The sequence below is a fragment of the Camelus bactrianus genome, chromosome 14 (genome assembly GCF_048773025.1).
Source record: "Camelus bactrianus isolate YW-2024 breed Bactrian camel chromosome 14, ASM4877302v1, whole genome shotgun sequence".
NCBI classification, from domain to species: domain Eukaryota; kingdom Metazoa; phylum Chordata; class Mammalia; order Artiodactyla; family Camelidae; genus Camelus; species Camelus bactrianus.
In genome coordinates this window covers 45,657,395-45,670,020 of record NC_133552.1, presented here as the reverse complement: position 1 = coordinate 45,670,020, position 12,626 = coordinate 45,657,395, and the positions used below count along the sequence as shown (strand labels likewise).

The 12,626-nt window shown below is 32.8% G+C and overlaps 1 protein-coding gene across 5 annotated transcripts in view; it reads left to right on the top strand.

The window, feature by feature from the left end:
• Positions 1–12,626, top strand: part of MYCBP2 (MYC binding protein 2) — a 225,959-nt gene that overhangs the window by 45,969 nt on the left and 167,364 nt on the right. For all 5 annotated transcript variants that reach the window (XM_074378365.1, XM_074378366.1, XM_074378367.1 and 2 more), the window contains exons 8-14: positions 265–361; positions 4,135–4,208; positions 4,348–4,486; positions 5,947–6,023; positions 6,908–7,112; positions 8,544–8,708; positions 11,019–11,177. In XM_074378365.1, coding sequence (XP_074234466.1) covers positions 265–361; positions 4,135–4,208; positions 4,348–4,486; positions 5,947–6,023; positions 6,908–7,112; positions 8,544–8,708; positions 11,019–11,177 — 916 coding nt within the window. The remainder of the gene's footprint in view (positions 1–264; positions 362–4,134; positions 4,209–4,347; positions 4,487–5,946; positions 6,024–6,907; positions 7,113–8,543; positions 8,709–11,018; positions 11,178–12,626) is intronic.

The following is a 12,626-nucleotide window of genomic DNA, read 5'->3' as shown; positions in this document are numbered from 1 at the left end:
TAGTCGTGAGTGGTGTATCTAATGTGTGTATCTGAGCATATAATCGGTTAAATTGATACCCAGTTATGTCTATTTCCTCTTCTCATTAAACTATACTCATGTTCTCATATTTTAAATCTTTAATCTATTTTAGATACCAATATTGATACATTATTGTACCTCAAAAAAACTGTAATACAGACCTGTATGGCTACTTTTCCTGCTAAGTGTGTATTGAACAAATATTTTAATATATAACATAGCAAAATTTTTTGTTGTTATTAGGGTTATTTATTGTATAGAGATGTGAATAACCACAGCATGACAGCCATAAGAATAAGCCCTGAAACACTGGAACAAGATGGTACTGTAATGTTACCAGGTAAGTTACTCAATTAATCGTCTGTTTTATTCACAGGTGATTTTAAGAGATGTGCATGTTAGGCCACTTAGACATACAAAGAATGATTAGCAGGGAACCGTGCTTGCTTACAAATGAGTTAGAAAGAATCTTAACATGCAAAACATTTTATAGTCTGTATAAAATTAATGCATGTGAGAAAAACAGATACCGTAATAAATATAAAGTGTTTTGATACTTGTTTTCAGATTTTTGCTCAAATTCTGTAGCCTGATCCCCCACCCTCACCCTGCCAGGACTGTTCAGCTCCTGAATTAGTGGGGTGATTCCACTTTGTTGCTCTTAATGAAGCCACAATTCTGGCTCTCAAATAACCTTGGTGTAAAGAACCTTCTATTTAGTTTTACTTTAACAACAGTATACTTTTGAGTTTTCTTCTTTATTTAAAGGGTTTTCAAAGACAGGAATTTTAGAGGGGGTTAGAAATTTTAAAAATTCTATCATTTATACTTTTTAATAATACTCTGATAAGACACTTTAAACACAATTCTTTTCCTTTAATTTTGTGGTTGTACATATGTATGTATCATTCAAATCACTGCTGTCTAAATTCTGAGGCAGTGGATCTTAAATTTTGTGGAACACTGGGCAAATGCATAATATATTCTCCACTGGAAGGCACTTTGCTTATACTTTTAATACATTCTAAAGGAGTTTGTTTATACTAAAATCTTGAATGTTTATTGTATCTATCAACAATTTCATGGTAAGAAGCAATATTACTTCTAGGCATTTGGCCATCTGAAATCGATTGAGAACTTCTTTTGAAGAACACATTGAGAAGGATAATTGTCCCCTAGCTGCTTGTTTATTTTTAAGATATTTTTATAACTTTATCAAACATTTCAATATTGCTATATATACATATATCCAAGTTAATGTACATGACACTATGCTAAGGTAAATGTCACAAAAGTGTTTCACAAATAAAGCTACTTGGAAAAGATAACTTATTGAAGCCATTTTGTAAATAACTATCTGTTTTCAGATATATCTACAGGGTTTTTGTTTGTTTTTTAATCATCACAATTCCCAGGCCATGTCTCTGGTCTTGATGATGATGATAATGATAATTTATAATAATAATAATAATAATAAATATTTTAAAATAGTAACATGTACCCCCATATATGTACATACCTTAAAAGTAAAAATATTTATTGTAAAAGTATTATGTAAGCAAAACAAAATCAAAATTAATTGTCCCCACCTCTCATCTATAAATACTATTAACATGTTGATGAATGTCCTTTCTTTTGTCTACATCTATTATATATATACTTGTATGAATGTCGTCATATTGCTACATATTGCTTTTTTAACCAATCCCTTTTACTTAATATTCTGAATATGTTTCCAGGTCGTTAAACAGTCTTCTGTAACATAATTTTAATGTTATAAAATATATTCCATTGGTTAATATATTGGAATGGCAGTCTCTTCCAGTTTTTTGCAATGTAAATTTGCATTAAGTATCCTTATCACTCTGTCTTTGTGCACGTCATTTTCGGATGTCTTGGAAGAAGAAATTCTTAAGCCCCGCTCCCCAGCAGATGGATACTAATGTAAAGGATTTACTTCTGAAAAACCCAGATCATTTAAGAGAGATTGTGGCTGAGAAAGACCATTTGGAAATGGTCTACCTAAAGCTGTTTTATTTATTCTACCACAATAAAATATGACTTAATGTTCTTACTCAGTTTAAATCCTTCTGCATCACTTAATATAAAATGCAACTTCTAACAATACGAGTGTGGCTTTCTGTGTTTCACAAATATGTACCATATTCATGGTGAAGAATGAACCAAGCTGGGTGAAGACAGTTCCATCTCTTCTGAATGAGCAGATATTTCTTGATATTTTCCTGAAGATACTGTCTTAAAATGTTACATGGCGGATACAGAAAAGATAAAGAAAAAATCTTTTTGAAGTCATGCAGGAGGAAGACTTGCCCTCAAGCCTAAAAGCCTCTTGTCATTTTTCCCTTTCTTTGACCTGGACGGCAGTTTCTTTAACAGTACTTTTTTCCCCTCTAGCTAGGAGCAACTCTGCTCTGTAGCTTTCCCATCAAGAAGGAGCAGAAGTGAACCGTCAGGTTTATCGATGGTGATGATACTGTGTTTAAAATGGACAGAAATCTGATGATTCCTTGAGCTTCATGTTCCAGCTTGTCTTGACAGTCTAGTTTATAAATAAGTTATTTTCAGTTCAGCAGTGATGAACTGAAAACATACTTTTTTTCCTATTAATTGTCATTTTAGCCTTCATATGTGTTGCATATCTTTTATATTGTATCCTATGTCGTTTAATCTCTGTGTCTGGTGACAGGTTGCCTCAGCTCATGAGGATTTTTGCTCCTCTTCTTGCGCCGCTTCACTCCTCACCCCTGCATTTATCTGAGATTATAATGAGTTTTTCTTCTTTGCTTTTTAGTTTAAAATCTTACTGCTTAGAGCTTGAGAAGCATCTTTCTTGTGCCTCTTTGTATTCTGTACAGTGGACTAGGAACTCTTTCTTTCGATTTCTCCTCTCTTTGATTACCAAGTCTCTTGGGCTACCAGTGGGCCTTGTCTCCCAGTTTCTATTTCCAGTTTGTGATCACTGAATTCTCTATTTGGTAAGGGTCTGCCTGTGTTTTGCATATTTGTAATAAGGAAGTATGCTAGTATGAAGCTCCTGGGCAAAGATACAGAGTAATCCAGCTTATTTGGGTGGGCTCCATTACTGCATTCCAAAACTAGAATTTTGTGTTTTGTTGATTCAGGTGCAACTAGAAATGAAATATTATTTTTTTTTTGGTGTTGTAATTAATGGAGAGGTTCATCCTAGTTCTCTACAGTTATTTTGGGAAGTGTGTGTGCTTTTATACTTGCTTGCTGGACATTTGTTTTTCCAAAAGAATACAGTTTATAGTTAGATGTTGATTTTGCTTGTAGTTTTATGTTATTTTGTAGCAGTCACTAACACATGTCCCAGTGGTCCTTCTGTAATACTGGTATCCCTTGTTATAATTGTATTTGTGCATTATTTTGATCCAAGTATGTAGTTCACTGTTTCACAAATATATAGTCTTGAGAAAGCATGGCATTCCAACCAAAATATATAAGCACTTTCAGACAAAAAGAAACATGTAAGCATAGATTTATATGTTCTATGAAGGATGAACATTTTCAAAGTGTATGGCACACTAAAAGCTAAAAATACTGGGAATAGGCATTAAACTTAAGTGAAAACTGTACACTCAGTTCTGTTTTATAAAGCAAGGGATATCTGTAGTTGGACACTGTAGACCTCAAATGCAGAAGCTTTAGGTCTATTTGTATTTTTCTATGACACTAATGACTGTGATGTATGTCTGAAGGTAGAGTGTTGCCTACATTGCATGTGACTGTATTGAAATGATTATAACAGCATTATAGTTTTGTTCATCGTGGTGCATGTTTATTATCAGAATGTATTGAATACTAATTCATTTTGAAATTATGTGGGCTCTCAGGTCCTTGATCATGGAAGATTTAGAAATGTAAGCACAAAATGTAATAAGTATTATTAGTTGAATTATTTAATTTCTGCTAATTTGTAACTCTTTATTAAAAAGCACAGTCTCCATTTGAGTTTAAGTTTATCCTTATTATGTGGAAAACTTTCATTCTGACTTCAACAGAGGAGTAAAGTCATTTTGTGAGGTATTTATTTATATTGTAATGTAATTACTTTTTCTTCCTCTTGTACAGATTGCCACACTGAAGGTCAAAATATTTTATTCACTGATGGAGAATATATTAATCAGATAGCTGCTTCAAGAGATGTGAGTATTCTGAGTCATGAGTAGCTGGTATAAATGGAATCCTTTTCTCGTAAGTTATTTGATTTTTAATAGATGGAATATAGAGCCTTAAAACACCAATTCATGCAACATAATACTGTGGATGTTTTCTTTCTTTTAGGATGGCTTTGTTGTCAGAATATTTGCCACAAGCACTGAGCCTGTGCTACAACAAGAATTACAACTTAAACTGGCCAGAAAATGCTTACATGCCTGTGGTATCTCACTGTTTGACCTGGAAAAGGACTTGCATATTATAAGTAAGATGGTCAAATAAGCCTCTCTCCCATATTTTAATTTTAAGATTCTTTATTCTCTTGAAGACTAACATTGTACTTTCAGCAGTCTAGCTTGTTAGGTAGCTGTCTTGCTATCTGTTACTTTAAAGCACACTTATGAGTTAATAGGTATAAGTAACCAGGACATATGGCCTTTAGCTAGAGATACTCTAATAATTTTCATTTTCATTTTGAATTGAGCAAAAGAAAATAAACTTTGATAAGAATTATAGATAGACAACACTTGGGAACATCATTAGTTTATATGCTCCATCTTTATTCAATTATTTAAAATTATGAGAATTTCTATTGTAAATGTTACTCCAATATATACATAGTTTTCTCATTGGAGCCTTTAATTTTATTTGAACAGATTTTCAGGATAGCCATAGAGTTATCTCATAGATTGTGAAAATGGCAATTAGCCTAACAAATTGATTTAATAATCTTTCATTTGGATTCTGAAATACAGATGTCCACAGAGTATTTTGTGGACCTAGTATAATTACTATTGCAGTGTCGTAGTAGTAGACAAGATTACAAGTTCCCGTGAGGGTCTCAATTTTGGTTTGCCTTACTACTCCTGGTTTAACAGTCCCATTTCTTAACTTGTGGGAATCTTTGCAAGACTCACCTTTTGGACTGCTATCTCATTAAATTTATTAAACTTGACATTAGTGATTTACTTCGTGTATTTTATTTAATTATGTAATATTTTTGTTTTTTTTAATAGAAAAATACTGGATTGAACTTAATAGTTTTTAAATTTAAAACTCCTGTAAACTCAGTAGTTTGTGCAGTTGGACAAACTCATAAAATGTGCTATATATAATTATTTACTTGTTTCACATTTTGAAATTATGCATAAGGATCTGTGTATATATATCCAAATTCATGGAGTAACTGTATGAAATGTTCTTCTGTAGAAAAAAAAACATGGAACAGAGAATCTGAAATACCTTAATTCAAATATTTGTATGGCATTATTCAAGCCTAAGTGACTCTGTGTTGAGACTTAACCTCACCAAGCTTTATATTTGTTCATTTGCAAACCAGGCAGTAGATTTGTGAGGATCAAATAAGAAAAAGTTCATGCATTCTGTAACGCCATCTGACAGCTACTCAATGCCCAATAAAAATTTAATCTTTCATTAATTCAAGGAATTTTGCTGACGTGAATCTAAACAATTTTTTTTCATACTTAAAAAACTAATTTGGCACTAATTTGAAAGAAATTAAGCTTATGCTGACTATCTTTCCTTTCAGTAGTGTAGCTACTGTAATAGATTTTTTTTAATTGACCCATATGGCATATTGTATCAGTTTGTTTTTGAGTGGTGTTAATTGAATTGACTTGTTCATTACTCAAAATACTACAAGTTGTGCTTGAAATTACTAGTATTAAAATATAATAGTACTTATTAGTCTTGTTGTATTATCAGGTACAGGATTTGATGAGGAATCAGCAATTCTTGGTGCAGGACGAGAGTTTGCATTAATGAAAACAGCAAATGGAAAGGTAAGTTACTCTTCAGAATTAAAAGTTAACATCTGCTTTAAGAGAGAGTTGGTACAATCAGTTGATTACCTTACGTAGTTCACATGTTTGATTTAATTTTTAATATAATTCAGTTTTGTTCATGTTGAAATAGCATAAAAGAAAATTATGAGATTTAAGAGTATAAAACTTTATAAACTTTATAAAATATAACATTTTTTACAGATGTTTAACTTTATTATGGAGCTCTCTTTATAATTTTTGAGTTGAGGTGAATTGACATTTTGTGTTTATTTTGATGAATGGAATATACATTGCAAATTTTTGTAAATGTGCAGACATATAGGCTACAAACTGGGGGCAGTAGGAGCGTTTAAAATTAAGCTATAGATTATGGAAGTCTATCCATAGAGATGGAAGCTTCTTTCTTACCTCGTGGGTATGAAGATAAAGTAAGATAGTTAAAATAATGCTAAAAATTAAAATTATGAGGGAAATCCAATATATTTGTATGTAAGGCTTTTTACTCTGGGCAAAATGAATTGAGAATTTTTTGAATTTCCAGCTGTTGTGTGTTGGAGTGTATTTATGAAATATATTTCTGAATATATTTCGTAATTCAAGATAGAAATATATCTACTCAGGGTGCTTATGAAAAGTTATAAATATCCTGAGTAGATATGAAAAAAATACTATGAGCTATGTATTTTTGAAAAAATATGCTTATTTCTCTCCTGCTCAGCTCTCAGAAGTTGAATAGTATTAAAAAGGAGCTTGGGTTCTTATTATTTTTGTTTTTCAATAAAATATGGAAGTCTTTTTTTTTTTTTCTGTAATGTGAAACCTGGTGCACTACTCCAAAAGATACTATAATTCCTTCTCTTTTTTTTTTTAATATATATAAGATATATTACACTGGCAAATACCAGAGTCTTGGAATCAAACAAGGCGGACCTTCAGCAGGAAAGTGGGTTGAGCTACCAATTACGAAATCTCCAAAGATTGTACACTTCTCAGTTGGACACGATGGCTCTCATGCCCTTTTAGTTGCAGAAGATGGAAGCATATTCTTTACAGGATCTGCTAGTAAAGGAGAAGACGGAGAGTCAAGTAAGTTGACTATTCAATAAGAATAGTGTATAATTTATTAACATAAGGTGTATCAATTTCAACAGTGCTAACCTCCCCAAGTTAATAGAAGATTTTATATTGGGGAATATTCAGTTAATGGTTGAGGTGTACTCTTCATTAAAGAACTGTGCTGATTTCATACTGAAGTTCATATTCATGAATTTTTATATGCTTTATACATACATGGCTATTCATTTGTTATGCCAGTCGGTGTTATTTTTTTTAAAAAACTCATTCCAATATATTATTTTAGGTAATCCAAAATTTTGGAAGGAATATATATTTCAGAATGAAATAAACTTTATGTAAATTATGTAATAGTGTCAGTTAGTGGAACTTTGTTCTTGGTGTTATTTCTCTATGATGGAAGCATTCCTAAGCAATGAAACAATAGTCAGTTTTATCTCTGATCTTTTCTATACTTCTGTTCAGTCTTCCTCAAAGTGTCATTTTTCTCTTTTTGTAACTTCTCTGGTATGTTATACATTGTAGCAGTTGGAGTAGCATCTTATGGGGATTAGGTTTGAAGTCAACATCTAATGTAGAAATCATGTATAAATAAAAGTGATTCTGAGAAAAAAAAATCCCTTAAAGTAGCCATGAAATATATTACCATATCTCAGAAACTTCAGTCCAGCCAGTTTTTCCTTTTAGCATTTGGAGGACATTGTTATTCCTTTGTTTGAACACCAGGTAACTTAGTTGCTATATATACATGTTATATGAAAAAATGTAATGGTATTTTAAGTCCCAGAATTGTACCCAATACAGCAGTATGTTTTTATTCATAAGAACATGCAAGCATTAAGTTGGCTAAGGAAATGGAAGATTGATATTTCCCATCTTTTGAACATTTCAGGGATTTAGTTTTTGAGAGCAGAGAATGCTTAAATTAGCTACATTTAAATTTATTTGCTGTCTCTCCATGTATGCATTTCCTTTCCTTACAGTCTCTGACTGTCACTTAATATGTGTTGAATGAGTGAGAAGCTAATTTTACTTCGCAGGATCTAACATAGGAATACATGTGAGGTAGAGTTTGAGAGGAAAGGAATTTTTTTTAAATACAGACATGACAATGGAATGGTGTTGATAATGTAAGTAGTTAATCTAGAGATTGGGCTCCCCAAGAGTTTGGTAGAAAATTGTTGTTTCCCATTGGGTATTTCAGTGTTCTACAAAGAAGAGGATTTGATAGTGATAGCCTTCATATTAATTAGCCAGATGAGTCTTTGAGGTTGACTCATTTAATTGATATGTTGGGAAGCCCAGACCTTTGTGAAAATAAATAATCAGTCAGTCAATCAATAGTATCATAAATGCAATTGATGTATTTTTTCCTTAGGTTTTGTATATAAATCGTTATTTCTGTTTGTGCATAGGTGCCTTAAATTAAATTTTGTTTTTAAGCTAAGAGCAGACGTCAGTCGAAACCTTATAAACCTAAAAAGATAATTAAGATGGAAGGAAAGATTGTGGTGTATACAGCCTGCAACAATGGAAGTAGTTCTGTTATTTCTAAAGATGGAGAGCTGTACATGTTTGGAAAAGATGCCATTTACTCTGATAGTTCAAGTAAGTTAAAAACCATTTCACTTTTAGGCACAGAAAGTCCGGTATGAAACTTTATGTGTTGGAAAGATACATCTAGAAAATTAACATTTGTAGCATGCTTTCTCTACATTTTTCCATATATCTTTCTAATTACAACATTTAGTTATTCCTTCCTGTCTCCTGCTGGGAACACTGTCACTAGTTTCCTGCAAAGATAATCATGGGGCTTGGCCAGTGCAGTTCTCCCTTAGCTGTTCCTTTCTCTGGAAGGCTTTCCCTAGGCTCCATTAGATGCTCATGTGACATATTCCTGGTGGTACCCTGAGGACATGATTTTCGTAATTTAGCTGATTTATAATTGATGAATTAATTATCTCCCCCTGTTGTTAGGTGGTTAGAGAAGGGCTTTCTCTCTTATTTACTGTTACATCTCCAATGCCCAGCACAGTGCCTGGTGCGTGGTCAGAATCTCAAGAATTACCTGTTAAGTGTGACTCAGTGACTGATAACTACACGTGTAAGTAGTGGATGTGAGGGATAGAACTAGCCAGATAAAGAATTTTATATTTATAAACTCTAATCTCAAAAACTTGTCATATTTGGTTGCTAAATTTTCTTTCTAGCATTTAGAAATGAGTACAATGATTGTGGAAACCCAATTAGAAGGGTTTTTTTATGAAGTAAGTATGTAAAGCCCATCAATTTCTTTGTAGAAAAGGAACCAGAATTAATGAAGTTTCTGATTAAAAGTTTAAGCGATTGTCTCATGCTGAGGAAATGACATATGTTGAACATTTATGACACTCCCATTATTAAGTTGAACTGTGCTTAGGTGACTTGTGAGTTGGTTGAATGTGGTAATGTTTAATCTCAGTTGACTTCAACTGTCAGAGTATATTAAAATTTGGGGATGAGTTCATGTATATTTTTAAAATAATATTTAATATAACTGTTGCTTGCTAAAAATCCTCTTGGCTGAGGCTGATGGAAACTTGTGCATTTATTCAACATGTATTTATTGAGGAATAACAGGGTCTCAGGGATTGGTGGACCTGACAGACATTTTCCTTTTCTTTTGTTGCTCTGAGAGATAGTTGGGCATTATAGAAATTAAATGTTAGATAACTGTGGTCTAATGATTTTGGATATAGACTCAGATCCTGGTACTGTCACTTTTTATTTGGCTAACTAGCTTAAATTACTTAACTTTTCAGAGCTTTTCTTAACTTTCATTTTTTTCCCACCTATGAAAGGGAGCTAATGATAGTTGCCTGCTTCATACGGTCCTTGTAAGATTACAGGAGATAATGCTTATGAAATGCTTAGAACAGAGCCTGGCACGTGGGTCTCAAGACATGTCAGCTAGTACTGTTAATGATAATAAATACTGTTTCTATATAAACATACCTTTTTCAAGTATGCTAAATGCTAAAAGTGGGAGTTTTTGAGGTACGCTTAACCAAAAGACCTAAGCTAGTATAAGGTGAAAGGAAAGGTCACCTTAAGGAGGTGATAGCTGAGCTAATAATGTAGAATAGTTTTGCCGAAGTGTGATGTGAGAATTATATTATTTGTAACCTAAGTAAAACAAATACTTTAATTTTTAAAAAATGTTCTTATTTTAGTGTATGTTGGAAATACTCAGTAGTCTTTGATTTCTACAGTTATTACTGCTGGATAAGGTTAAAAATACTTTAGTCAATTTAAAATTGATGCAAAAATGCCAAGATAGTATGGGTGATACCAAGATATGGGAAGCATAATGAAAGTAATTCATGAATAAGTGAAGTTTAGGAACTAACTATGTATTGGATTGTGGAAAAAACATTGTAGATTTAAAAAGCCTAAGAAATACTGCTTTTGAAATCTCACAGGTTTCTACAAAAACAGTGTTATTTCAGAATACTCTGGCAGGTTTTCTACTCTGTTTCGCTGAGGCAGGTCAAAGCAAGTAAAGTACATGATTCATAGACTCCTTTGTGCTTGAGTCAGGAAAGTTCGAGGTACAGTGACCTTTCTAAGAACTGTTGAGCGGTCCTACCACTTAGAGCAAGCATGCAGGAGAAGCAGGCTTGAGCTAATGCCAGAATAGAGCCTTGTCCCTAGTCTAGAAGATGACCTTTTAAGATTTTGAGGGCTTATTACAAAATTACAAAGTTAATTTACTGATACCTTGTCTATCTTTTGGCCACTATTTCCCATTTTGTTGGGTTATTTTATCCCAGAAATGGAAAGTTTTATGTTGAAGTGGTCCCTTTCCATTACTGATGATTTACTAGGCTCAGAAAGGCTTTTTTGTTGTTTCTTACCAAATTTGTATCTTTCCTGTAGGTTTGGTAACAGATTTGAAAGGCCATTTTGTAACTCAGGTAGCTATGGGCAAAGCTCATACTTGTGTTTTAATGAAGAATGGAGAAGTCTGGACATTTGGTGTAAATAATAAAGGACAGTGTGGACGAGACACTGGTGCCATGAACCAAGGTGGGAAAGGTAGGTGTTGCATGTGTGGATGTTAATTTCTGTGTTATCTTTTCTGTAGTTTTTCAGAACACCATGGTGAAGAATTTTATTCTTTCAAAACAAATGGCTTTTTGATTTCATACTTATAAATTATGAAAACCACTGAATTTCTTATTTGATTGACAGTATATCACTGGAATAATTGAATATACTTTAGATTTCTAATGTCTGAATGAGCTTACTTATTTACTTGTGTGTTTTTCTTAATTTTGTATAAGATGTAATAGCACCTTCTTTGATTTAGCATTTTTAGTGACTGAATTATTCCAGAAAAGTATATTTTTCAAGCTCTTTGTTATTAGCTCCTTTTATACCCCATGTTTTCAGTCTTAACCATTGTTGGCAGCAATCTGTCTGGCAAATATCTTCCTGTTTAACAGCATGTACTACCTGAAATTTAATCAGTTCTTGACAACTAAGCGTGATCCTTAAGAATACTTGACCCTTTATCAGGAGAAATTGTAGATACACCTTATATACTGTATCCTTTGCCCCAGCACTCAGGCTATTGAAGGGGGAAAAGAGAGGTTTATCCTTTGTTGCCTTGCTTGTTGTAGTTTTTGTTTTTGTTTGTTTGTTTGTTTGTTTTGGTAATAGTTTGTGTCCACCTCATTCTTACTCTTAGTGTTTACTTCTAACTGCTGTCAGTGCTGTCATATACCCTTTACCCCAATTTCTGGTTTTCTGTTTTTAATTTTGTATGGATGAAGAATAGGAAATAGAGACATATTATTAGAATTAAGCATTGAGCTGTATGTGAATGAATTTGAGGATTAATATTTGTATAAATTAAGAAAAACAAATTTAGCTCTTTTGGGGCCTTCTTGATGGCAGGCAAAGGCTGTGAGCATGTAAAAGGAGACAGGATGTTTAGAAAGCAGAGGAAATTTAGATTCAGGTGGAATGTAGTTTGCATGGAAGAAAGATTGGAGGAAATTGGGAGCCTTATTGTGACTGACTGTATCTTGCTAAGGAGTTTTGTTCTTTTGAAGACGCTGGGAAAAAGACATTGAAATTTGTAAATTGTGAAGTCATAGAATCAAATATATATTTTAAGAAGCTCATTACTATCAGTGGGAGGTTATTCTAGAGTGGAGGGACTCTTGGTGTGTGGTTAGGAGACTTTCGTTGGTGTGTTGAATGAAAGTATTGGTGGTGAAGATGGAAAGCAAGGGACTAAAATCAGAGAAAATTAGAAGTGTGAGTGACACAAAGTAATAGCTAAGAGATGCTCTTACCATCACTGCCTCTTTTTGCAGAAAGAAGATGGGAAGAACACTTATTAGTGATCCCTAAATTAAATTTTATTTCTGTTGCTTTTACATTTTATCATTCCTTTGTATATTTACTTGGATTAGTATGTGTTATGTATGTTTTAACTTTTTAACTGAAAAATAAAATGACCAGTTTTTTAGACAC